This window comes from Python bivittatus, unplaced genomic scaffold (assembly GCF_059951505.1).
Source record: "Python bivittatus isolate LINGU-HERP-01145 unplaced genomic scaffold, Pbiv_v1 ctg000250_np1212, whole genome shotgun sequence".
Classification (NCBI taxonomy): Eukaryota; Metazoa; Chordata; class Lepidosauria; order Squamata; family Pythonidae; genus Python; species Python bivittatus.
The window spans coordinates 1,008,953-1,034,673 of NW_028277057.1; the positions used below are offsets into that span (position 1 = coordinate 1,008,953).

The 25,721-nt window shown below is 42.4% G+C and overlaps 2 protein-coding genes across 3 annotated transcripts in view; both read right to left on the reverse strand.

Moving 5' to 3' along the window:
- The window catches only part of MTFR1L (mitochondrial fission regulator 1 like), a 29,864-nt gene extending 25,653 nt beyond the window's left edge, over nucleotides 1–4,211 (reverse strand). For both annotated transcript variants that reach the window (XM_088140934.1, XM_088140933.1), the window contains exons 1-2: nucleotides 4,024–4,211; nucleotides 2,771–2,861 (exon numbers count right to left, since the gene is read on the reverse strand). The gene's annotated coding sequence lies outside the window, so the exon portion shown is untranslated. The remainder of the gene's footprint in view (nucleotides 1–2,770; nucleotides 2,862–4,023) is intronic.
- A 1,930-nt stretch (nucleotides 4,212–6,141) lies between these two features.
- SELENON (selenoprotein N) overlaps nucleotides 6,142–25,721 on the reverse strand; it is a 30,524-nt gene continuing 10,944 nt past the window's right edge. The window contains exons 4-12 of the mRNA XM_088140935.1: nucleotides 24,495–24,707; nucleotides 23,433–23,557; nucleotides 21,288–21,425; nucleotides 20,413–20,494; nucleotides 18,070–18,252; nucleotides 16,207–16,312; nucleotides 14,644–14,756; nucleotides 13,382–13,483; nucleotides 6,142–12,041 (exon numbers count right to left, since the gene is read on the reverse strand). Of these exons, the coding sequence (XP_087997061.1) occupies nucleotides 11,877–12,041; nucleotides 13,382–13,483; nucleotides 14,644–14,756; nucleotides 16,207–16,312; nucleotides 18,070–18,252; nucleotides 20,413–20,494; nucleotides 21,288–21,425; nucleotides 23,433–23,557; nucleotides 24,495–24,707 (1,227 nt within the window). The 3' untranslated portion in view covers nucleotides 6,142–11,876. The remainder of the gene's footprint in view (nucleotides 12,042–13,381; nucleotides 13,484–14,643; nucleotides 14,757–16,206; nucleotides 16,313–18,069; nucleotides 18,253–20,412; nucleotides 20,495–21,287; nucleotides 21,426–23,432; nucleotides 23,558–24,494; nucleotides 24,708–25,721) is intronic.

Here is a 25,721-nt window from a genome sequence, read left to right on the forward strand (position 1 = left end):
ATGGAAGCAGTAACAGACTTCATTTATTTGGGCTCCAAGATCACCGCAGACGGAGACTGCAGCCATGAAATTAAAAGACGCTTGCTCCTTGGGAGGAAAGCTATGGCAAGCCTAGATAGCATATTAAAAAGCAGAGACGTCACCTTGCCGACAAAGATCCGCATAGTCAAAGCTATGGTTTTTCCAGTAGTAATGTATGGCTGTGAGAGCTGGACCATAAAAAAGGCCGAGCGCCGAAGAATTGATGCCTTTGAACTGTGGTGCTGGAGAAGACTCTTGAGAGTCCCCTGGACTGCTAGGAGGTCAAACCAGTCAATCTTAAAGGAAATCAACCCTGATTGCTCATTGGAAGGATCGATAATGAAGCTCAAGCTCAGATATTTTGGTCACCTAATGCGAAGAGAGATCTCTTTGGAGAAGACCCTGATGCTGGGAAAGATTGAAGGCAAAAGGAGAAGAGGACGGCAGAGGATGAGATGGTTAGATAGCATCACTGAAGCAATGAGCATGAAACTGAGCAAACTCAGGGAGGCAGTGAAGGACAGGAAGGCCTGGCGCAATATGGTTCATGGGGTCACGAAGAGTCGGACACGACTTAATGACTAAACAACAACAACAACCACATACAAAGTTTATAATGCTTAATGCAAAGACACATTCTTTTGGAGCAGAAATGAGCAAAATGCATCATTAGCAAATACACAGTTAAGAAAACAAATGGAAGACATTTTGTGAATTTATTTTAGAGATTTTCAATGTAATTAGTTCCACCACCGTAAATGGACCCAAGCTTTTGTCTGGTGGAGGTGGCATTATGCTCTGTGTCTCATCACTACTGTGACTGCTCTGTTCTCCTCTTACAGACCATTACCAGTGGTGGAATTCAGATTATAGAACTTAATTGTGTAAAAAAAACCCCTCTACTTTCCACTTTTATTTTAAATAAGAGACAGAGAAAGACAGCAAGCCGTGATCACATGAGCTTGATTTCCGATGTTCCCTGCCAGCTTCCCATGAGCAAAGTCAATGGGGAAGCTGGCTGGAGATTCCCAGTCACTTCTGCCCCTTTTTTGCCCACCCCCCTGTGCTCCCTAGCACCTACCTGTGGCGCCCCCCCTGGCAGCACTTGTGCACCTGCCTGCGCTCCTTAGCACCCACTCCCCACCAATAGCTCTCACCTGCAGCTCTCACCCACCGGCCTGCTTGCCTGGGACTCCCGCCTCTTCCCAATTAACGACCCACACAGTCTTGGAGTTACAATGGCAAACAGGAGTACCGGGATTGCTGTTGCTAAGCAATGCAGTCATATGACATCACGTTTTACAATCACATTGCTTAGTGATGGAAATTCTGGTCCCAATTGCCGTCATAACTGGAAGACTATCTGTATCTCTCCTATATTCACTGATGTGTTAAGAACAGCCCGGAAGACTCTACCTGTGGTTTTGAGGTTACACTCCACAATATGGTGAATCAAAATAGGGTATTTTTGATGGCGATATCCTAATTATGACATTTCCTATTTGGAGATGTGTAGTGTCTCCACAATATTTCCAACTTTTAGAAAAGAACTAAAAACATTTCTATCTAGCCTGGCATTTCTGAGGTGATAGGACCAAATTCTTTCTTAAATAAGTGCCTGTTATCAGTATACCTTTATATTCTTTTAGTTTTTATTAGGATGCTTTCAGTGTTATAGCTAGCAGCTATACTTCATTTTATATAACACGCCAGACTCAGAAAGACTGTATACCAACAAAATTACTAATAACAAATGATCTCCAGTTAGATTAGTTGTCTCATTCAGATAACCTGCATATATGTCTGGCTGAAATTAATAGCCAAAAATTCTTGAGGGCATCAGTATGGGACGGCTGACTTAGGCAAAGGATACATTCACATAATACACTTAATCTGCTTACTGAATCAACCTACTTTTTGGATTGCCATAATATTAAATAATTAACAAAGCAGGATAGGTTCCTGTCACTTCTCCCAATACTACCCAAGGTTAAAACTAATTAAAGGTTTGTAACTGACCTAGTTAACTGTGTTGTGTGAAGACAGTAAGAAAGCAGTTCAGTAGTTGGGTAGCTAAATGCAAAAGAAAAGATTTGGGTGGGGCAGGGAGTTTTCTTATACCTACAAGGTAAAGAGATGTACTAAAATTCCCACACTCAATGTTACTCAAAAATAATTTTCAGAAGATGGGATATTTTAGAGTTTTATACATCAAGAATGTTGGAATGGTTTTAATTATTATATGGAATGTTATGTGGACAGATTTGTTAGCTCGCTAACTTGAGTCACAAAAACAGAATGGAAGGCATTTACAATTTAAAACAAATAAGTAAAACAGATAATAAACTTAATAAACACACACACACACACACATCTGCTTATTATTACAAACTCACAAACTAAACCAAGAAAGGAGCTGATATGCTTTGAAGACCTAAGCCACCACACTGAAGGTATGCACCAGTGTACATTTGGGAAATGGGAGGCCCCCTGTAGCATTTTCTCTACCATTCAGCCAAAATATAAGTAGTGTCATTATTAACAGTAACTATTTGTATTGATTTTACAAGCATCGCTGTCTGTGGTTTGGGGAGACAACAGAGAAAATGTTTTCAGTGCTTCAATTTCAATCCAGAAAAAAGCCAGTAACTATGTCTCAGGTTTAAGCATTCTGGGGGAAAAAAAACCCCTGCTCCAATCACCAGTATTTTCATTTAAGGGGAAAAAATTGCCATTATAGCACACTTACTTGGAAATAAAACCCACTGAATGCAGTTGAAGCCTCTTCCAAGGAACACAAGGTGGAGTCAACAGCTTGCTCTCTATGGGAAACTTAAGAACTGTCCAAAAAGAGAGAGAGAGATGAATAGCTGTAGAAAAGCTTTGTCCTAAAAAGTTAGAACGCTAATAACTTATTATCAATTTTCCACTTTCTACAAATATTGCTCTAGACATACCCCCACCCCATAATCCTCTTTCTGGTCTCACATGCTACTTCACCACATAGCAAAATGAAACAGAAAGAACCAAAGAACATTTTAAGGATTAACACATTACTTATTACAGCACCATATCCTCAATCCTTAAACACCTTTAAAGCCTAATCTACCTAATGTAATGATCTTTAAAAGCTTGAGTACGCAGTTATAAAATATCTGTATAAGGATTTTTAATGACAAGAAGCAGCATACATTCTGTGTGCCCTTAATCGGGGAGCAAGTTCTTTTAAACACGGTGGGACTGAGTTGCACGCAGAGACGCAATTGCTTATTATTTTAATCCAGTGTTGTCCAAACTTGGCCACTTTAAGATGAGTGGACTTCAACTCCCAGAATTCCCCAGCCAGCATGGCTGGCTGGGGAATTCTGGGAGTTGAAGTCCACTCATCTTAAAGTGGCCAAGTTTGGACAACACTGTTTTAATTGAATAAAAAGCCAAGGTAAAAGGTTTCTCCCAGGACTGTCTAGGTTAAAAAAAAAACTGGTGCTAAGTCCAGATTCTCCAGTTTGGAAGCTATGCCCCTCATAGGTATCTAATTTGGGGTTTTTTGGGAAAGGGAAGAGATGGAGAGAGAATATGTTAAAAGTAAGGGCAATAAAGGCGAACCTTGGGGCAAACCTGCAGAGGGGCACGCGAGTTAACGGGCCACAGGCTGCCCTCGCCACTAGCCGGGGCTGGCTGGGAGTCGCAGCCCCGCCGCACGAGGGAAGCGGCGGACAGCCTTTCGGTGCAGCAGCTCCACGATTCTCCCCAGCCGCGCTGACTGATTTTGCTGCGGAGAGGGGAGCCGGCATCCGCCCCGCCAGTCTCCACAAAACAGGGCGGGGGGAGCAGGAGGGCACTCTGCACCCGCTCAGGAGCCCTCTCTTTTGATTTCTCACCAGCCGCCGAGGATGGGCCTAGGAGGCTGATAAAGTCAGGCGGGGAGAAAGAGTCCTCGTTACTCCCTCCTGCCCCCAACGCCCTTTCACACGTTCCCCTGACACGCTTCTGGGTCCTCACCCGCGCTGCCAACGCCGCTTCCATGAAGCCCTCGGTCCCCGTCAGGCCCCCGCCGCTCAGTGAAGACAACCCGGACACGGAAAGCGCTCCCGACGACCCGCGCCGCCAAGCGCGAAGGCCGCTTCCCGACGCTCCCGGGTTGTCCTTCCGCTCGGCAACCGCAGCCCACCGGCGTCGCCCCCTCCCCTCCTGGCGCATGCGCAAGGGAGGACGCCGCGTGACGCCCCCCAGCCCCGCCCCTCTCCCGGGTGACGAAAGCGTCGGAGAGCATCCTCGGGGGCGCGTGGACGCGAGTCGCGCGCCTGGCAGCCGCGGGGCCCGGGCGCCGCCGAGGGTGGCTGGAGGCTGGGGTCGCTTCGAGCCCCTGGAGGGAACCCGGGCCGGGTACCTGGCCCCGAAATCACCGTTGTTTCAAGCACGGTTCTTGGAACCAGCAGGGATGAGCAGGGCTTCCACGGGATCGGCTCACTCAGCGTGCCGAGCTTGGATATTTCCACTCGGCTGGGGTTTTTGTGGCGAAGCGCAGGAGATGAGCGCTCGCTGCCCGGTTCAGTATGCTGCGCAGCGCCAGAAAACGTGGAGTTGCAATGGGTTGTGTCCGCCCGGCCACAGTCCCAAGCCACGGTTCATGAACCAGAGTGGCTGGGCCCACGCGGCCTGAATACCACTTGGCGCGTCTGAATTCAATCCTGGCGTGAAGGCACCTAAAAACGTGGCCTCCAGGCATGTTCCCGCAGGCGTTGCATTGTTCAAAGGAGCGGATTCTTAGGGAAGCTGAGTTTTATGAGAAACGGGATGTTCGTGCATTGCTCTAAATCAGAGGTGCCCCCCTCCGAGAATGGTGGTGCACAGGCTTTCGCAGAATGCAAAATGTGCATTCTGAAGACACAGTGTTGATCCCGTGGCTTGTGTACTGACATCCAACCTTGGGGACACAAGTACGAAAGGCCAGGGTTGGCGTTGTGCCGCTGCGGTGCCTATTTTGGATTTTTCATCATTGTGATTTGTAATGGATACCTACAGGTGGGCACACCTCCAGCCTAGAGAACGTATGGCGAGTGTTCCTGAAAAGCTGCTCCTCAGGGAAGAGTTGCTTAGGGAAGTAACAACTACTTGTCAACTTAACCCCAGAGGATACTACCTCAAGGTTGTTACTCAGTCTCCTTTATTGGGCAAAGCCACATTACTTGCTTAGTTACTTTCAGTGTTGCAAATCACTTCGCATAAATCTACATTATGAGATCCTAGGTAAAATAATGTGTGCGCTGCAAAATGTTGGCTGTGATATCTTTGATCCAATAAACTAGGTAAGACTAATTGCTGAAAAAACATGAACAAGATTAGGCTACAAAGCCAAAAAACAGATGTAGTTGCTGCTGTTCTGGCTTGGGAGTGTGTCATAGCTTAGTTCACATGTGCACAGACCCAGGTCAGGATGACGCTGCAAGGTTCTACTCTTTCAGATTCCAGCTAATCATTCCATGTTTTAATGCTGGGTTTTCAAACCATGTTCCCCAGAACTTGATGGGCTTCTGTGAGAGACTAAGAGGGGAAAAGCAGCCAGTTTTGTGGAGTCCTTGGGGTTCTCTGAGCTTGGTTGTTTTCTTGCAAATGTTTCATTACCCAGCTAGGTAACATATTCAGTGCTTAGGTCCTAGCACTGAAGATGTTACCTAGCCAGGTTATGAAATGTTTGCAAGAGAACCACCAAGCTCAGAGAACCCCAAGGACTCCACAGTTCAGCCCTGAGCTACACATATTTGCTTCTATTGGCAGCCAGTTTTCTATCACTAGAGATCAAGGGTTCAAGGACATTTCTTTTTTAACTAACAGGTCCTACGGCTTGACAAAGTTTGAAAAACCCCGTGTTTTCATGTACCTGTTTACAAAGCCAACTCTGTGCAATTAATATCTGCAAAAGAACAGCTAGTGGCCTCTGTTTGCATCAGAAAAAAAATTTTTACATTGGTTTTCCTCACCAGCAGGTTGAAGAAATGCTGCCCACACAACCATTTCAGTATTCCACCGGCAGATTAGTTCTTGTTTCATTTTGATGTTTCCTTTTACTTTTCAAATATACAGTGTATTGCCATGGCACCAAACACAAAAACACATTCGTTTGGTTTTCTCAATTTTTATTATGCAAAAGAGTGAGCTGTGCTGCTACCAGCAGCAATGCTGGCAATGTTTTATACAAGAATAAATCCATGAAGTTTTGCTATAACACTGGGCTATGGTAGTCAAACTGGGTGATACGGTGGTATAAATAAATCTGCACTGTGCGCTTGGAAATTTAATAAGTGAGGTCTGAAATTATGATCACATAGTCAAATAAGTCAGTTCAGTTTCAAAACGAACAGAATATACTTGCGATTTGAAGAAAGAATAGGGCCACTGGTTCAGACCACATATGTATATGAATTATGAGCAAGTTAAATCTTAAAAAATATATAGCTGTTTAAAAATACATTGACTAGCACATTATTGACAATGTTTCCTGATTTTTTTCCTTAATATTTCTTCAATATTCAGTAACAAATAGAGGTGTGTAAAATGTTAAATGTTTTGAAGCCAAAACTTTCTAACTAAAAAATAAATCGTTTGGATATTGGAACACGCTCTGTAAGATCAGAATGGGGAGTTCTGTGATGGGAACATTTTGACTTCAACTTGTTTTACAGACCTCTTCTGACCATTATTAAAAATCTGTCCAACACAGCTATTCTAATATAATTTTATGAATAGTAACACTGATTAGATCTGAAACATTCTCAGTGTTATATAGCACCTTTCCCTGACCTAACCATTCTTGAAGACTTGGACTACAACTCTCATGATCTCCAAAAACCATGAAAGGTGATAAGGTGGGAAAGCCTGTAAAATAGGGCATGCAAATAAAGTTTATTTTACAATAAACCACCTTAAAAAAAAACACTTAGCAAAAACAAAATAGAATCTATAAAGGAATAGTTAAAAAATGAAGAGAAGAAAGTGATAATTTTTTTTCTCCAGCAATCAACTGTCAGAAATCAAGCCTGACCCATTCTTGATTTAAGATCAGGCCCTCACAAAGAACAGATGAGCAAGGAGAGAAACCAACTTTTTCATTTTCTTCTCTCTGAAGTTATCAAAATACCTATAAAATTCTATTTATAGTGACAAGATAAATAGAAAAGGCTTGGCCTTTTTTTTTTTTTGGTTAAGAAAGCCAGGGCTCAAAAATAGAATAAATGAAACTGTTACCCCAAAGTGCCCATTAGTGTTTCCTTTCCATAATGGTCCAAAAATAAATCCCACTGAGTTCAACGGAACTTATTCTTGGTCCAGATAAAAGTTGGCAGCCTTAAATAACTTTCCAGAGAGAAGGTCCTTTTTCAAGAACATCATTAGTTGTTTTCATTCATTTCCCTTTTGCTTGCACAAAGCTACAGCAAATCTGGATCAAGTCAGTACGGTAAAAGTCGGAGGAAATGCCCAGAAGCTTCCAAGAATATGAAACCTTACAAGGCCTGATGGGCAAATACAAAGGTGTGTACGTGATGAGATAAAAGGGCACACAGACGTGGGACTAAGAGTCTGCATTCAGTTTGCAGCAGGGTGAAGGTCACCTTCTAGCACATACCTGTAAAGCTTACATAACCCTCATCTCAACCACCAACAGGAGTAAATGTCCATTATTTTCCCCGAAGACCCCCTGCTTTGTATTCCCCAATTCCCAGACTTAGTCAGTAGTATCTATATATAATGAATCTTGGGTAGAAAAGCAAGAACTCAGATTTTGGAGCATTAATGCTGGTCTGTGTACACAGAAATGTAAAGGCTGCCTTTTGCAGCGTCAACTCAATGGCCGACTTTAGTCTGGTGTTAGCAGAATTACCCATTAGGCTGAAATGTGCTTGGCTTGTTTGCTTCTGGCTCAGCGTGTGTAGCGTACAAAGCCAGTATCACATAATGCATGCGTTGTATAGACAAGGAGTAATCCAAGATTCAGTTAACCATGGATAAGTGTGACAACCGCCAACTGTCGATGGCTCCCAGTGTTTCAGGCAGCAGCTTTTCCAGTCTTATCTGGAGATGCTGGGAATTGAACATGCGCTCTGGCTTTCATATGGGGGACTTGACAAAGAGAACCCGTGATCTGTCTCTTAATATAAGCCAGTTTCATACGTTCAAGCAGGAGAAAGTGTCTGGGAAGTTAAGGTATAACTTGCTGTCTGTCAAATATTGGGGTGGGGCAATTACTGCACAACGGAAGCAGAACCTCCTGGGGTAAAGTGATCTGGGTCCCTTAATGTCTGCTCAGTCCCACTGCCTTAACTCTGGGTAAAGCGCAATGTCTGAGAAAGGCTGAGTGCCTGGCAACCAGCGCAAACATTTGTCATTCTTTCTGGAGGGCTCGGAAGGATCCTGGACATCTTAGATTTCAGGAATGCTTTTTTTACGGATGAGATGCGCAAGCTGCTGCCGCCTCTGGTTTAAAACCTTGCCTGTGGCCCCCCGAGACTTTCAAACATTATTACTAAATTGCGATTTTTATGCGACAAAAGGGGAAAATTGTTAGTACACGACTCCCTAAGCTCTTTTAAAATTAAATGTAATTAATATGAGTATTCCCCAAGTACCCATATTTAATGGTAATTACATTTAAATGTAAATGAAATGTGGTTTTTATCCTAGTTTTACTCTACTTTTGGGAATGGGGCTCCTAATATTCCATTCAAAGGCCAAGCGTGGCCCTTGTCCTGGAGAAAGCGGCACTCCCTGGATTTACAGAATTAATGTGGACGTGCTCTCTTTTTTCTTTTAAATTAAGACATGACAGCAGCACTGTGTTCTAAAGTATGGCTCCCTCTAATCTGCATGGGTATAAAATTAGCTGCTGCTCTGGCTGCTGCTTTAATCTTTGCAAAGAAAAACTGGCTTAGTAAAACCCCACATTATGCTAACATGCACAAATGAATACCAATTAAGTATAATACTGATGCGCCTGTGGGATTTCTCGGTCATGGAACGTAACTTATCGGCATGAGTACATTTTTAAAAGATTAATAAATACTCGAAAGCAACAATAGCTATTGTTAGTAACAACTGTTAGTACCAATAGCTAGAGTTACAAATGTTAGAAATCTAAGCTCTACTTCAACACAGTTGGGTTCACGTATAATGCTTGGCTACATAAGCTGAGTTCAGTTAGTGGTTTGCTGAACAAGCCAATATAGGCTGATGCATATATAAATCCTGGTGTGCAAACTGTCACATTTCAGCAATGTGTGAACCCATTCAAGGTCCTTTGTTTGCTTTTGAGTTAGTGTGACATAGGAATTCAGCCATTATAAGAGCTCTTCTGCGGCGCAGCCTAGTTCTGGATGCGGTTGCATCCATTTGGGCTGGCGCTCTCCACCTGTTGGGTACCAGCCCACAAAGCAGGATTCTGCCAAACATTATGGCTTTCCACTGCAGGTAATCACACTGTAAGCACAGAGGCCATCTCTTCACTAATGTCCCCAGTGATCAGGAGAGAGAAGGGACTGCTCACTGACCCTCACGTGTTTCCTTGAAGATGTGATGCTAAGACAGGGCTACAGACACATAAGGGAACTCAAAGACAAAGGGTGGCTACCACAGAACCAGGTAGAAAGAATATGATGATCACAGGATCGCCCAAGAAGAGAATTAGGGATATATGGAAATGTTCCAAATGGATCAGAAATTCAGGAGAGGAGGAAGAGGAGGAGGAGGTGGGGGGGGATCATAAGCATGGTGTTGATTAAGGACTATCAAGAGATGAACAAGAGCAAACTACCATATGAGAACAAAGACCTAGATTATGCAATATTTAAATCATAAAAATAGGTTTTTGTAAACAAAAATAAAAGCATGCAAAAGTTGCTGCTGTTGCTTGTAAACTGAGGCCATCCTTAGTCACCACAATCTTGCTAACATGCTGCATCTATTTAAAGATTTTGTAAGTGCCTTCAGAGCATACATGATGTGGTAGGCTTAATACTTTAGGTCCTTTTGTAACTGTAATCAAACTTTAAAAAGAAATTTGGCTTTTACAGTGTGTTGATTTCAATCCAGATGGTGGCTTGACCACCCAGATTGCCTAAACAAGAAATTGAACATGTTTATTTAGAAAAATACTTTTTCATTATTTAAAAACAAGCCCAATAGGAGTATAAATCTTACTTCATTCCCAAAATATCTTCTACAAGCTATTGCATCTTCGATATATTTTCTTTTCCAGTAACAAAACCCCAAAACCAAACACCCAAACAAATCCTAGGAAAAAATGTGGTAAAAGAATTAAAAATAAGAGACATAATTTGGGATCTAGTGTAAAATTCTATGAACAAGGCAAAGTAACTATCATGGGATTATCAGGAAAGAATGAAAATATAATTTCTTTCGTGTTATAGAATGTATTGCTTATCTCTGAATGATCCTGTTCTCAGCTGAATTCAAATGTCTTTTCCCCCAATCAAGCATTTAGAAATATGGGAAATTAAATAAATGTGCAGCACAACACATAGTAGAAAAAGAAGGGGAAAAAAAACATGGGTAGTGTAATCCCATATCAAAGACCGTCTCACAACTGAGAGGATATCCACAATTGTGGCAATGTTAAATTCTGTGTTTGGGGGCTCTCTCTTTGTGACAGAAAACATTAGTAAGCACTTCCAAATACTTGATGTTGGACAGCACACGATTCCTGGGCATTCAGTTCATACACAGGTAGTCTCGAGTTTAAGAATGAGTTCCACTCCCAAGGTCTGTCCTTAAGTTTAAATTTGTATGTAAGCCGGAACAGTATTATTGTATAATGCTGCATCAGTAGTATTGCATAATGAACTCGAACCATTTTGTATTTAACTCGAATCGTGTATTTAACTCAAATTTTGCTACAGTAGGCTCCGTTCTTAACTATGGGTTGTCCATAAACCGGGCATTCTTAACCCAGGAACTCCCCGTATTGTATGTCCTTTAAGCAGTGCAAGATTTTCTTGAGGTGGCGGCAAAAGTTAACAGATTAATAAATGGAGGATTCGGGACTAAATCTGGCTCCAGAGGAATAGTCAAGGGGAGCGTGGAGGCTTTGGTGGCATGAGGTAATGTTTGTGGATGAGGCTACAACTCACAGAATTCCCAGCCAGGGTATTGCTCCAGTGTTCTGGGAACTATATTCGCAGCACCTTGGAGGGTAATAAGTTGGGGAACTCTGGTTTAAGGGAGTGATCCACATAACAGCATCAGACAAAGGGATCCTGCAAGCATCAGCAAGCGACACACGTGTACAGATCCTGCCTGCTGTTTCTGAACTTCAAGATGCATGCTGCATGACTTCCTGAGGTCCTCTGACACCAAAGAGTACTTTGCAACCTAAGAGTTCTAAAGTGTAAAGCCATGACTACATGCTATACATTCAGGACCCTGAAAGGGACTGGTCTGATGCAGAAATGATGGCATCCCATTCAGGAATCAACACACCAAGTTTTAACTGGGAACTGCCCCGAAGGAGTCAGAAATCCGACCTGCTGGCATCTCATTCCACCCTTTGCACAGCACTGTCTCCCAAGATCTACCTCCTGTAGCCTGACAACTAGTTTCAGAGTGATCCCACAATTTATCATTAAGAAGCGAACTGGGCAGCTTCCTGAACATTATTCATGGAATTTCAGATATCGGACCTTCATATTTCCAAGGAACACTTACTGGTTTGGAGAGTTTTCATTTACGTATAACTATTCGCTTTTCAATACTGCGTTAGGGGTGAGCTCCAATACAAGAAGCAAGAATTCTCATTATTGTGTTTGTTCAATAGAAGGGCATTTGTTTGCTTCTTGATGTTAGGGCTACAGGAATGGTTTTGCTTTCTGAAGTCCTTCCTTCAAGAACTGGAGGTAAGTTGCTGTCGAGGGGTCTTCAAAACTGGAGGAGAAACTAAAGATGCTGCTCTCAATTTCTTCAGGCTTCATAGAAGTAATATCCAGGAAATAGTTGGCATTGATGTGGTGAACCTGCAAAACAAAACAAGAAATCAGAGTTCCAACACTGTAGGGTGATTCTTGTTTTCCCCAGCAGCCACTGAAGGTGGAGGGGGGCCAGGGGCTGCCTTGCCTGGATCTGTTTGATCCAAAAGGATGCGCTCTACCATTCACATTTGGCAAAGGATGCTCTGTCTTTAAAAACAACAGTGGCTGAGGCCAGATTTTAAGTGGTGCAGTCCAAAGGAAAGTTAGAGAACAGTGGTTGTTAAGCACTTATAATTTTAGGCATTGATCCTTTGGCAATGACAAGGTGAGTACATTTTAGTATCCTCACGTAAGCTATTTTAAGATCAGTTGTTCCATCCTCTCTGTTGATGAGGAAAGATAGTTAGCCTAACGACTACAGGTACCAAAAACAGAACGATGCTGCTCATAGTGGCTGGATTTGCTCTGTTACAAAACCATGTAGATACTAGACTGAATCTAATACTTTAATATTATCCAATAATTGTCAGGTCAATAAATTCTGTGTTTCTTTTTATGGGTTTATTCTGTACTACAAGATTATGGTATGCGTGCATGTGGCAGAAGCATCCATGGGGGGTTCAAAAAAGTAAAGATGATGGCCACAATTAAAGCTCCGCCCTTTTTAATGCACATTATGACATATAAAAAGGGGCGGGGCTTTGATCATGCAGCCAAAGCTGCCATCTTTACTTTTTTACCCTTCCCCCATAGATGACCCTGGTACATAGATATATTTATAGATACTATTTGCATATACATACATACATACATGCATGACCAAACATCTACCTTTTTGTTGCTGTTAATACCTAGAACCATAACAGTAAATATCATTATAATTCATCTTTAATTTTTTAATGAATGTTTCTGTGATTATTTGTGATAAATCCTCCCTGCTTCAAGTTGAAGTTTTGTGAGCATTTCAGCTAATTTGCTCACTTTAATCCACTCCAATGCTTAAGTGGTTCTGCGTATGTGTGTGCCACGCCTCTGCCCAAGATCTTGCCATTTTCATGTCCATCAAGAGCACATGCGGACATTTTTGAAGACAAGCAACTTTTACCACCCTACAGATGCTTTGTAAATGCTGATTTCTGAGCCTTTGGAACAGAAAGAACAATTGTTAGAAAATACTCTTCTGGAGCTTTAGTGCTACAAGAACACTGCATTGCTCTAAATGATCTGCTTTTAGATCTGTGATGGAGAACTGTACATGAGATGTTCGGTTCTTATTGCAAATAAGTCAGAGCAAAACAACTATTATTCCAAAAGGTTCCATGGTTTAGAAAAATACAAGATAGACAAGAAGTGATTGAAAAGCTCCAACAGAGTGAGAATCCTACCACAGTGCCATTGGGCAGGCAGATCATAATCTCCACAGGAAAATTGTATTTTTCGAGATGCAGGTCTGCAAGTTTGCTGGTGATCTCATCCTCCTGTTTACCCTGTGGAAAAGACATTCACATTTAACATTTCTTGTGCTAGTAAGATGCCCTTCGTTTGGTTCAAATAGAAACAAATCTTAGTTAAAAATGAGATTAAAGTCTACACTTGCATCAAGATCTAAAAACCATGAAATATTATTACAGATTATTACAGTATTTCCTAATTGTTTGCTTCTTGCTTTATTCTGTGTATTGTACTGTCTTCCAGATGTTGTTCAACTCTATCTTCTGGTGGCTTCAGCCAGAATGAGGGAGGCTAGAAGCTGTGGTTCACCAACATCTGCATGACCACTGTTTCACAAGCTTTGTTGTAAGGAGTTGAGAAGGGAATGAGCAAGAGCAGAGGGAGAGGAGGACTTGTTTCTTGAAAGATAAAAACAAATTCATTTGTAGAGCCCTGCCCATGTAGCAGAGTTGGCATAACCAATATTAAAAATGACACATATATCATATATAACTTTATTTACAGTAGATTTCATTCCTAAGCAAAGACAAATTCTTCAGTTGGGGAGCTCTAGCTTCTTAGGGTGTCTAAAAACAATCATTATAAAAAGATAAAGAGTAATAATTAAAATGAAAATATTATCAAAAATTTTAAAATATACAAACCCCATGGAGAGAGCAGAATATCAATCATATTGGAGCCATCTAAGAATGTCTCCAGTTTCCAAAGACCCCCAGGCCTGATGACATAACCAGGTCTTGAGGGACTTCCTAAATGATAGCAGGGAAGGGGTGAGCCTCACTTCAGGAGGGAGAATGTTCCACAAGGAAGGAGCCACGGCAGAGAAGGCCTGGGACCCACCAAATGCAAGTCCCTGGCCGGTGGAACATGTAGCATACCTTCCCTGCCAGATCTAATGGGACGGATGATGTAATCAGGGAGAGGCGGTCTGTATTACTTAAAGGATCAGAGGCAATTTGCTCGCCAGTACTCAGTGCTGAGAAACAGAAGCAGGGCACTACTTCTGCTTTTGTGTCTTGCTCGAAAGTGTCCCAGAAGCATCCAAAGAAGAATAAAATACTGGCCATCGTAAGAATAGAAGGAGTAGACAGAACGTGATCTTAGAGAGCAAGGCTCATCTTATGTGAACTCTTCCCTGTCTTCTCAAGCTACCTATTCCATCTTGTCTCACTCCTGAATTTAAATAGCACCTTACCTGTAAATCTTCCAGCTCCTTCACCAACGACCAGGTACTGATGAAACTCTCATTCAGGAATGCGAGGATGGGCGAACTTTCCAGGACAGTTTCCCGGAGAGTTCGCCCTGAACCTGCCCAAAGAGGAGGAACAAAAGAGGTTAGTGAAATCTTTGGATGAACATATGACCATTTAGGAGCAGATTTCTGAATCTTTAAGTAAGTAAATCTGGTAATAATCATTCCCCACTTATCACTCATCTCTTGGAATATCTATTATGTTGGTCCTACTGCGAACCCACTGGCTTGGCTATTTAAGAGCCCAAGAATCTAGGCATAAGTGGGTACAGTCAGAAGGGCCCTGTGATGGAAGGCATGAGTGGGGAGGATTCTGGAATGGAGCTTCAAGGTTACAGGGAGGAGGAGTGACATTCCAAGCATCTCCTCAGCCCCCAGCTGGACTGTGAAAGTAAGGAGGAAGAGACCGGCCCCTCCCTAAAGGTTTGATGGTTATAGTTGCTCTCGTTGGGGAATTAGAGTTAGTCTGGCGAGATTCTGTCTATTAGGGATTGATGTCAGGTTCAGCCCAAGAATTGCACAAGACAGTCCGGAAATCAGCTCAGCTTCTTTATTAGCTAACACCTAATAGACAGAATCTCGCCAGACTAACTCTAATTCCCCAACGAGAGCAACTATAACCATCAAGCCCTTAGGGAGGGGCCAGTCTCTTCCTCCTTACTTTCACACAGTCCAGCTGGGGGCTGAGGAGATGCTTGGAATGTCACTCCCCGCTTCCATCACAGGCCCCTAGGCAAGGTTCTTTATATGCCCAGTAGGGAGATGGAGCTCAGATTGCCTTAATGCAAGTCATTCTGAATTGGCTTGGTTGGGTAATTTGGAGCAAAGTCTTTGTGCAGGATCATCCTAGGGCTTGGCGTTCAGTATAATACCAGTGGCTGCCAAGAGAAGCAGAAAGGAGGCACTAGCAGCAGTTGAGATAATACGCAGACTGAGTTTAAACAACATACTATGCCAAAATGTGGTTTGTTTATAATTGCTTGAATATATGCCCTTCTATCCTTGCATCTCCTTTTCCTATCTCTGTTCACATCTTTTATCATTGTGCCTGGTCTCAATTTACTTTGTAAGCTCTTCAGAGCAGAGCTTCCTTCTGCTCAATATAAGTACTTAAGACCAGTGTTTCTCAACCTTGGCCACTTTTAAGAGGGGTGGATTTCAACTCCCAGAAATCCCCAGCCAGCCAGTTGAAGTCCACCCCTCTTAAAAGTGGCCAAGGTTGAGAAACACTGCAATAGACTTATTGAGATGTTATATAAAATCAACCTAGCACAAGACCCTTAACAAATAAAAGCAGATTTATAGAGGTTTTGCAAAATGTGGGTTTCATAAGCTACTGAGTTAAAAGGGTATTAAAACAACAAACAGATTATGCTTAGCGCAAATGCTATTAATATTCTCACTAAGCACCTCTAGCATATTCATCTTAGGAAAGAGAAAAAGATAACTTGGATTTCCTGACAAACTCTTTTGAAAAAACACCCCAATGTCAAATTCAGCCCTTACCTCAGCATGACTGGTCATCCAGTGCTCCCCACAAGAGTATTGAATGAACAAGTTTACCCTCAGACTTGGCTCTTTCAAAAGCCTGGGTGAAGGGAAAGTAGGAAACCTGAAAACAAAAGGAGGAACTGAATGTACCCGTAATTTGGGACATCTGGCTCATGTATTAGTTGTTACAAATGCTAAAACGTTAAATGTTCTGTTCTTTAAAGTATATTCGAAATATAGACATATAGAATGCTCCTGATTGGCCACAGTGCCCTCTATAATGCACAACTGTGGGAAAAAAGGAGTTTCCTCACCTAATGCAGTAGGTGCCCCCAAGCTACAGCATATCTTAGATAAGTCACATCACCTCTGTCATATGAGCACTTTCTGAGCAAGTGTTTTAAGGCTAAACTGTTTTGTGATGTTCCTCCTCCAGTCAGGGCTGTGACAAAAATCACTTCTCCAAAGCTGTTAATGCTTATTTGCATTTCAGAGGGAGCTTCCTTTGAACAATGAATCTTCAGCATCTTCAGGGAGGAGACTTTTTTTCCCCACGACCACAGGCAAGAGAAAGAGCCCCTGAGGTTACATAGGGTTCACTTGCTCTGCTATTTAAAGGTAAACATACCTTTGAATCAAACTCAACTCCTAGGAACATTCACAGTGTTTTCTTGGCAGCAGTGCACAACTGGTTTTATCAGTGCCCTTTTCTGGGATCTTTTTCAACTTCCCATCTTAGCCTACAACCTGGCATTTTCCAGTGGTTTCCTGTTTAGATACTAACTAGTCCCAATCCTGCTTCTCAATGCAGACAAGGCAGGTTAGATGTTGAGAAGACTGCTATTTACATAACTGCTCAGATACCAATTATATTCTCACAATCAATATTAAACAGAAAGTCATATATTTCAAGTTAAGAGATCTGGCATTACACACAAACCTGTAAGTTGGCCAATCTTGCTATGTAAGCTTTCTTAAAGGAAACCTGGTCTTCTTAAAACAAGCATGCAAAAAACATGCCCTCTAGGCTCCTATTATTTTCTTTGCAACCCTCAGGACTCCTCTTGGGTGGGTGGGGCCAAAACTGGCAGCCTTTTTGGTGTGCTTGGGGGGTTGGGGTGTGTGTTAAAGGGTAAAAAGGGTACCTAAGCCTTGCAGAGACTTACAGTGTCCATTTCACCCTTTACAAATCCCAACTGCACCCCAAAATCAGGTCCTGGCCCTCCCACTTTTGAACTGCTCCATCAATATGGCACAAAGCATGATGCAGCCCTTGAGCCAAAAGTACTTGCGTTCCCTCGTCTTAAGAGCCAACCACACACAAGTGCCTTAAAATGACTCAATTTTTCAAGTTCTCCCTGCTTTGATTTTAACTTCTTTTTCTCCTGGGCTTTTTCTAGCTCAGTGGAGGGACAGCTCTGTCTGTTACAAGAACTGGGTAATATTTAATACTTCAGGATATAAATTCACTCTTTGTTTCAAGTTCCTCAGTTACACACAGCCTTTGTGTTCCCTGCTGATAAGAAGCTCCTAGAAATATTTCTATCGCTTGCCTCTTTCAAAATGGCATCAGGGACTTAGGATAAGGGGAAGGAGGGATATGCAGCCATTAAAGCTCCAGCTGTACTAAGAGATCCCGATTCCACTGGGACTTCAACCAGTCTTTCCAAGCATGTAACAAAAAATGCACTATGTGTTTATTTGACATATCTGAGTTTTGGATAAAACAGCTGCTTGCTTTGTTAGCAGGTTATCAAACTGCAAAGCTAAGTCACTCTCACAATGGCATGCATAGGTGTATTACTTTAATTGTTCCTCCCTGGAGCATCAGCATAATTATTTAATCATGTTTAAGGGGATGTCAGGCTCTTTTCATACTTTCTTAAATGGATACATGATCACTTCCAGTTTCCCAGATGCTTCTTCCCAGCTTATTTCTCTCTGCCAGGAAATCTCTTCAAATATAAACTGAATTGGTTCTCCTTCTCTGCTGTCAATCACGTTCCCATTTTCATCATGAATCACTGAAGGGGTAGATGGTCCCAGAGACTCCAACTCCATCTGCAAAACAACAAGGAATAAGACACTTTTGGGATACCAAACCCGACAACGTTAAAAAGAATTTTCCACAAAAGCTGTGCTATACATTTTCTCCTCTCCTAGAACAGTGTCTCCCACCATCATTCTCTAGATATGTTGGACCTCAACTTCCATGATCCCCAACCAAAGCCCAGGCTGGGTGGAATATTATGGGAGTTAAAATCCAACACATAAGGTGGTATTAGGTTGGAGAAGGCTGGGATGGTTCTTGGTCCAATGAAAAAGATTTTGGTTGCATTTGTCTATCACCTCACCTGGAAGCTTGTTCCAATGAAGCTGATTTTATTCTGAGCTTTTACTTAATTTACATAGCATCCCATCTCCACAAGAGATGACAAAGAAAGCATTATAACAAGGTAAGTGCAGTACAATAATGGTGAAGTGACAAAAAAACCCCAAACTATTTGTCAAGTGAATAAACAATCCAGCATTGATAATAATGTTCCTCTGTGTCCCAGCTGTGAAGGAGGCCTGGTTAATGGAGACAACAGAAAGGGTCTTTTGATGGCTGCATCTAAACTGTAAAACTCCCTGCCTCTGACAGCCTTTTAGTGGTTGGTGAAGACCTTTATATTTAGAGAAGCATTTACATAAACCTTACTTAATGTTTCATTTTAGCTCTATATCTACCTGCTTTTACCCTCTGTCTTTATATTTGCAACTGTACTTGAGAATTGTCATAATTACAACTTTCGTTCCATCTCAAGAGGCTACTGCATTTAGTGAGCACGTGCAGCACAGATGGGAAGCAAAAGCAGACCAGCAATTCTAAACCATTAATGGTTTAGAACCGAGTACATTTGGAAGCTCAGAACGTGGGTTGGTTGAATTAAGCTAGGAAATTAACCTGCCTCTCTATATGAAACCAGTGGGAGAGGACATCCCTCAGTATGGAATGAGGCATCATCACCCTGCTGATGACACTCACTTTTATATCCCCACTCCAGGCTGGATTGGAAATGCTATGGAGATCCTTATCTGGCATCTGGAGACTGCAAGGGACTGGTTGGAACAAAATAAACTGATACTGAATCCTAGCAAGATAGGGATATTGTTTATCCAGAAATAACTTGGCTTGGTTCTGGGGATAGATCTGGATAGGACTGCACTTCCCCCTGAAGGAGTGGGGCTATAACTTGGGGGTTCTCCTGGACTTACAGCTCCCATTAGAGCATCAGATGAAGACCTTGCCAAAGGAGGCTTTGCCCAACTTAGGCTGGTGCACCAGTTGCAACCCTTCCTGGACTTGGAAGCCTGGGAGATAGTGACTCAGTCCTTTATTGCTATGCATTTAAATTACTGTAGCACACTTGATATGGGTCTCCCTCTGAAGATGACTCAAAAGTTATAGTTGCAGCTGTAGATACAATGGCCAAACTGTTGGCAGGGGAGACCCACAATTATAACACAGTGCCAATACCTTGGCCACCAATAGGTTTCCAAGCCAATTCCAAGTCCTGGTTTTAACCTAAGAAACCCAACATGGTACTTCTCTTAGGGGCCATGTCCTCCCAATAGATTTTTCCCATCCTGTATGGTCAACTTAGGAAGGGATGCTTAGAGTCCTAATCCCTCAAGAGGTATGGCAAACATTGACCCAAAGGATGGCCTTCGTTGTTGTAGTCCCGCTGTTTTGGAACAGCAAGGTGCAACAATGTGTACCTGACCCTCTTGGCATTGGCCTTCTGCAGGTGATTTCATTAACTGGGCTTTTGAAGCTCAGTGGTGAGGTTGGGCTACTGTATTTGGCTGTGGTTTTATTTTGCGGGTTAGAATTTTGTATGGGTTAGGTCAGGTAAAGACTTAGCAAATGCATTCCCAAAAAGTGATAGCTTGACTCCTATGGAAACCCAGTCCATTTGATTGACTTATAATTTAATGAATTTTACAAACCCAGAACATGGGTTATTTCAGTAGCTACACTAAACATAAGTCTAAGTGCAGCCACTATGTGACAGCTGGAACAGAACTCTCGAATTTCTTAGCCAGCATTTTCTGGAAAGGTGGTCAAGACTAGATTGGAAAAAATTGAATGTCCTCATTGTTAACTGAAAAAGAAGAAACAAGAAGGTCTATATGTGTACATGGAGGATTAGTCCATGTAGGATTCTTGCTACAGACCTGAGGTAAGAATCCTATATCCACCTCCATGTTGCTGCTCTCTAAGGCACCGTATAGCCATTCCATATCTACATTGAGAGACCTGTTGAAAAAAATTGGCATCATTAGAAACGTGAAAGCTGTATTCAGAAAGACCAGAAACTTTCATTCATATGAAACAGGGTACACATGAGAAAGGGAAGAGGGCAATTACCAGACACAGTATTCAGAAATATATGGAATACACTGACAGCAAGACAAGCTCCCGTTAAGTAAATTGTTGCAACTTGCCTGAAAGGCTAACAGTCATGTGGATATTCCAGAATCTGATCCCTCCCCAAACTTCATCTTCTTTTGGCAAAATGTCAGTGCCAAAGCACATGCTCTACAGACAGGAAGTTCCAGGCTTATCTCCTGGCAACCCCTGGTGGGACTGGAAACATTCTTGACTGACATAGACAGCACCACTGCCAATGTTGATAAGACCACTCAGTTGCCTGACTGAGTGGCTAGCTTCACACCACATGCTACCATAATGTGGTTTATTTGATTTTGGCTTAGCACATGATATACATTCAGCTACTGTGTCTTTTTAAGAAAACATGACAACATAAACTATATGTTGGTCACTATAAGGCAGTGAACTCTGATCCAAAGAAGACCACAGAACAGAACCTCCTAGTTCAGTTGGGAAGTGATAATCTTTTGGCCTTAAGCTTGCTAAGAACTGAAATTAAACCAGGCCTATTCTGGATCTGAAAATAAATTACACCCAAATGCTTATTGCAAACGGTCTTAAAGTAGAAGAACGTTAATTTGTTAATGATGTATTAAGTGTGCATGCTTTGAACCTGAAGCCAACTGCAAGCTTGCTTCTTGAAATTGGAGACACTTACCTGTTATTAGGGACAAACAGCTTGAACTCTCGAACATGGGAGGAGTCCTTTGAGAGGACAATGTAGCCTGTGAATTGGGCAGGAGAAAACCAGAATGGGAAATCTGGAGGCTCATTCAGTTGGAATTCCGCATGGATTCTGAAACCAAAAAGAGCAATCAGCCAATGTAGTCCTAATGAAGCCAAGCACTTTATTCTCACAAAGCTTATCTCCCCACCCACCAAATAAAGATGGTGGCATGACTGCATTCACACAACACAGTAAGCCAGGAGAATTCTGGCTTACTATAAACGAGCAAGAATGAAGTGGCTAAACAACAGTGGAAGCTCCTTACATGATTCATTTACTGAGACATGTAAACTAGGAGCTCTGGTTTCTTTCCTATCTACGTAAGCCTGAATCAGAAGCTATGGTTGAGCTCTACATAGATACATTCTTGAATACCGGACAGACGCTTCCAATGATCCCAAACTAGGCGTGGACCATGCTACTTTGGGGCTTAGACAGCTGCACAAGCTTCCAATTTGCCTCTATGGTAAATTCCCAGCATTGTCATTGACGCTGAACAACACTGTGATTTTGACGGTGGGATTTTCTGCCCCTCATACAAACAACATTGCTGGTATTTCTCCCCTTCAAAACACAGAAGACCTTTGCCCTTCAGTAGGCTTTTTAAAGCTCTTACTCTGCACTATGTGTATTTAAAACTGATTGTGTTTTATTATTTTAATTTGCATGGAATTCCTAGTACCTGTGGGGACCCAAAATTGAATGAAAATGTTTCTATATAAAACACATAATTGCTATCCTGAGTTTTCTTTCCATTTTTAACAGTGTATTAACTATTACGCAGAGTTCTATCTTTCACTGATGAAATGTTAGCCCTCCGTTAGGCATTTTCTGAGTTATAAACTGCACTGTCTTCTTCTCATCATTCACTTAGCTTGATCTACTGTGGAGAAAGATTTACAAGCTGCAAGTGCAAATTCACTCAGTTCCAGGAGTTATAGATGAACACAGGACTTCCTGAGGAATGTGCAACAAAGCCACTGTCATCTACCAACAATTGCAAAAATGACAAGGTCATACATCTCACGCTCCTCTTGCTTAGCTATACTAGATCTGAGTGACTGAATGATGGTTCCCGCTTTCTAGGAAGTGGGAAAGTGATTGGTTCTTTAGCTCAGTGCTGTTGGCTGGACAATGACTGGCACTCTCCTGAGTATCTGGCTGGAGTTTTTGACAGACCCTTTGGAGATGCCAAGGAGTGAACTAGAGTCCATTTACATGCAAAGCAGGTTGGCCAGATACTCAGCTCAGAAGGTAATCATCAGGTGATCAATTTCACTGGCACATGAAAAGTTCCTTGCCTATCACATGGGAACGGCTTATCTGCACTAATAAGCATCAGAAGATTCAAATAATCGAAACGAGTGCATGACAATTCCTACAAGGTGTTTAGAACAACCTTTTTCCTGCTGAGGAACTCGTGGGCAAGGACAATTATTCTCAATCTGACTACCAGCAACAGAAGGCTTTTAAATACAGGGTCTTTAAATGGCATTGGGGAGGAATACCGCATCCCAACAAGTCAGTCTGTTCCAAACAAAGAAATGGGGGTGGGGGGAGACAAAAGCTAAATTTAAACTAAAATTTAACCAACTGGACCTTCTTTATAATTTATAATTACATTTTTAGACCCTTAAACATTGAAGCCTCACAGCAATTTTAATAAAGCATAAAACATGAACAGATCAAAAACTTTAAGATACTTATATCTATCTACAATGAAAAGCAATTATAATGTGTTTTTAAGGCCTTTTTAAATGCCAGCAAGGTCATCAGTTCTCCGTGTGACAGGAAAGGGATTCTACAGAACACGGATGGCCAAATTCAGCTTGGCCACAACTTTGGAAAGGGGCCAGTTCATGAAGCAAGGTCATGGAGTCACGTACATAACCTGCGCCCCGCAGAGTCTTTCCTTCAGATAGTTCTAAGCAACAGGATGAAAATGTCTCCCACCAGCTGCTGCACCCAACATGCTTCCTGCTCACACCTACCCATACATACTTGCACACCCTCCCCTCCCCTCCCCTCCCCACCCCCCAAACTGAATGCAAGCTCTCTTCTCTTGGGGGACTGTACCTGAAGGCTATCTTATAGTAGAACTCAGCAACAGCTTGAATGCAGGCCACCGCTCCCTGAGGAGCAAAACGAGTTTTCACAAATGGCCGTGGGTGGAACATACTCAAGAGCTTGTGAATGATGATCTACAGGAAAAGAGGCAGAGAGGAACGGCCAGAAAATGTCAGCCACTGAAACTATGAGCCAAGAATCACAGAATCTCAGAACTGCAAAGCATCCCTACTGCCTGCATTCTGAGATAACAATCTTGAATTTTCTTTGGTGTACTTTCCCCTTCAGATACTTGAAAAGAGCTATTAAATCTCCCCTCGCATTGTCTTTCTGCAAGAGGAAACATACGCAGTCGCCTCAATCTCTCCTCGCCAGAGAAAAAATTCCCTTCTGAGATATGGTTCAACAATTAGCACCTTAGATCTTGCTCTCTCTCCTGTTTCTTTGCTCCTTTCAATAATTTATAGTCCCTGTTACAATGAATATTTGTTATAGTAATCACAGTGTTTTGGGTCTTTAATACACCTTATCCAATATTCCAATGGGCAGCTGCCAAAGACTGGAAATTGATCTGCCCATTTGCACTGCATTTCTACTTTGTGCTCTATCGATCAGCAACATTTCTTTCAGACTGTGATTCAGAAAGTACTGCACTAAAATATCATTGCTTTCTCTCCCCCAGCTTTCCAAAGCTGTCCCCTCAAGTCAGTCTTGCAGGGATTGGATTTAATGAATCACCCTATACCCCAGTGTTTCTCAATCTCAGTGACTTTCAGTCCTGTGGACTTCACCTCCCAGAATTCCCCAGCCAGCATGTCCACAGGTCTGTGGCTGAGACTGAGAAACGCTGTTATACAAACAGAATCCAAGAATTATAGGTATTTAACTCCAGCTCCTAATAAACAGAATTAAAGGTGTACAACTACCCCTTTCATAAGAACCAACCACCTCGTCATTGTATCAAATTCAAGATAACTTTACTCAACAATTGCAAAGATGATTAAAATTCTCTGCACAAAGCCCTGGAAACGTGTTATGGAATTACTCCTAATGAGGAAGCACAACACTTACCTCCTTGCCCTTGGGAGCTGGAGGGTAGAAGCGGTTATTGGGAAGGTACCCAGTAAAGATGTTCAGTTCACTGGGAATTATCCACCAGGGGTCAGCGAGTTCCACCTTATTCTTTGGGGGAAGAAAGGCCTTGAACTGTTGGGCAAACATCATGCTGAGAGGTGAAGCAGGAGCCGTCCAGTTGCGGAGCCCAGAAAAGGCCACATGGGAAATCTGAAGAAACAAGAAGGCCTATTAATAAGCAAACCTAGTTTTTAGAGATTAGTGTTTTGAAATGTACTGTAAAAGTATCTGGAAAACTTTTCAGAATTTTCAAAGGGGCCTTCCCCCCTCCAATATGGCCCCTTTGAGATACACATACAGGTAGTCCTCAACTTACGATGGCAATTGGAACCAGAATATCCAGTGCTAAGCAATGTAGTCATAAAGCGCGATCACATCGCTTAGCGATGGCAATCCCTGCAGTCCTGGTTGCTGTCATTAACTGAATCCCATAGTCGTTAGACAAAGCAACTTTGGGTTCGGGAGGATGTGTGGGAGTGTGTGAGTGGCCGGTGCAGTGTGAGTGCAGAAGGGCTGGGGAAGGGTGCGCAGGTGAGGGAAACGTACCTCAGGGACTTGTAATCTTCCCTGCTGGCTTCCCTTTTGCCTTTCTGGGGAAGCTGGCATGGAAGGTTGCAGATGGTGATCATGTGATCGTGGGGCACTTGGCAACCGGTCATAAGTGTGAATGGGTTCCAAGCACCCAGATTACAATCACATGACTGTGGGGGTGCTGGGATGGCCACAACTTTGAGGGCTGGTTGTAAGTCTCCTTTTTCAACACTGTCGTAACTTTGAAAGGTCACTGAACGAATGGTCATAAGTCGAGGACTACTAGTAGTTTAAGAAATTATATGCCACACGTTTTTATTTTGTGGCTCTAGATTATATTTGGGACTGTAAATTCCAGTTTTCCTAGACAAATAGGCAACACAGGCAGTTACAAGTCCACCAAATTTGGAGAATTCTACACTATCCAGGAATATACCTGGACAACACGATAACTGATAAAGAGTGTATCACCAAATGCATCACTGCACCCTATATATTTGCCTAAACATGGCTAAGAAACAACCCCCAGAAGATTATTCTGAGCTTACTCTATTGTCTGCAGGATACTTCTATAAACATTTCTATAAATAGACCTAAAATGCATCACAGAAACACTCTCTAATTTGTCGCTCC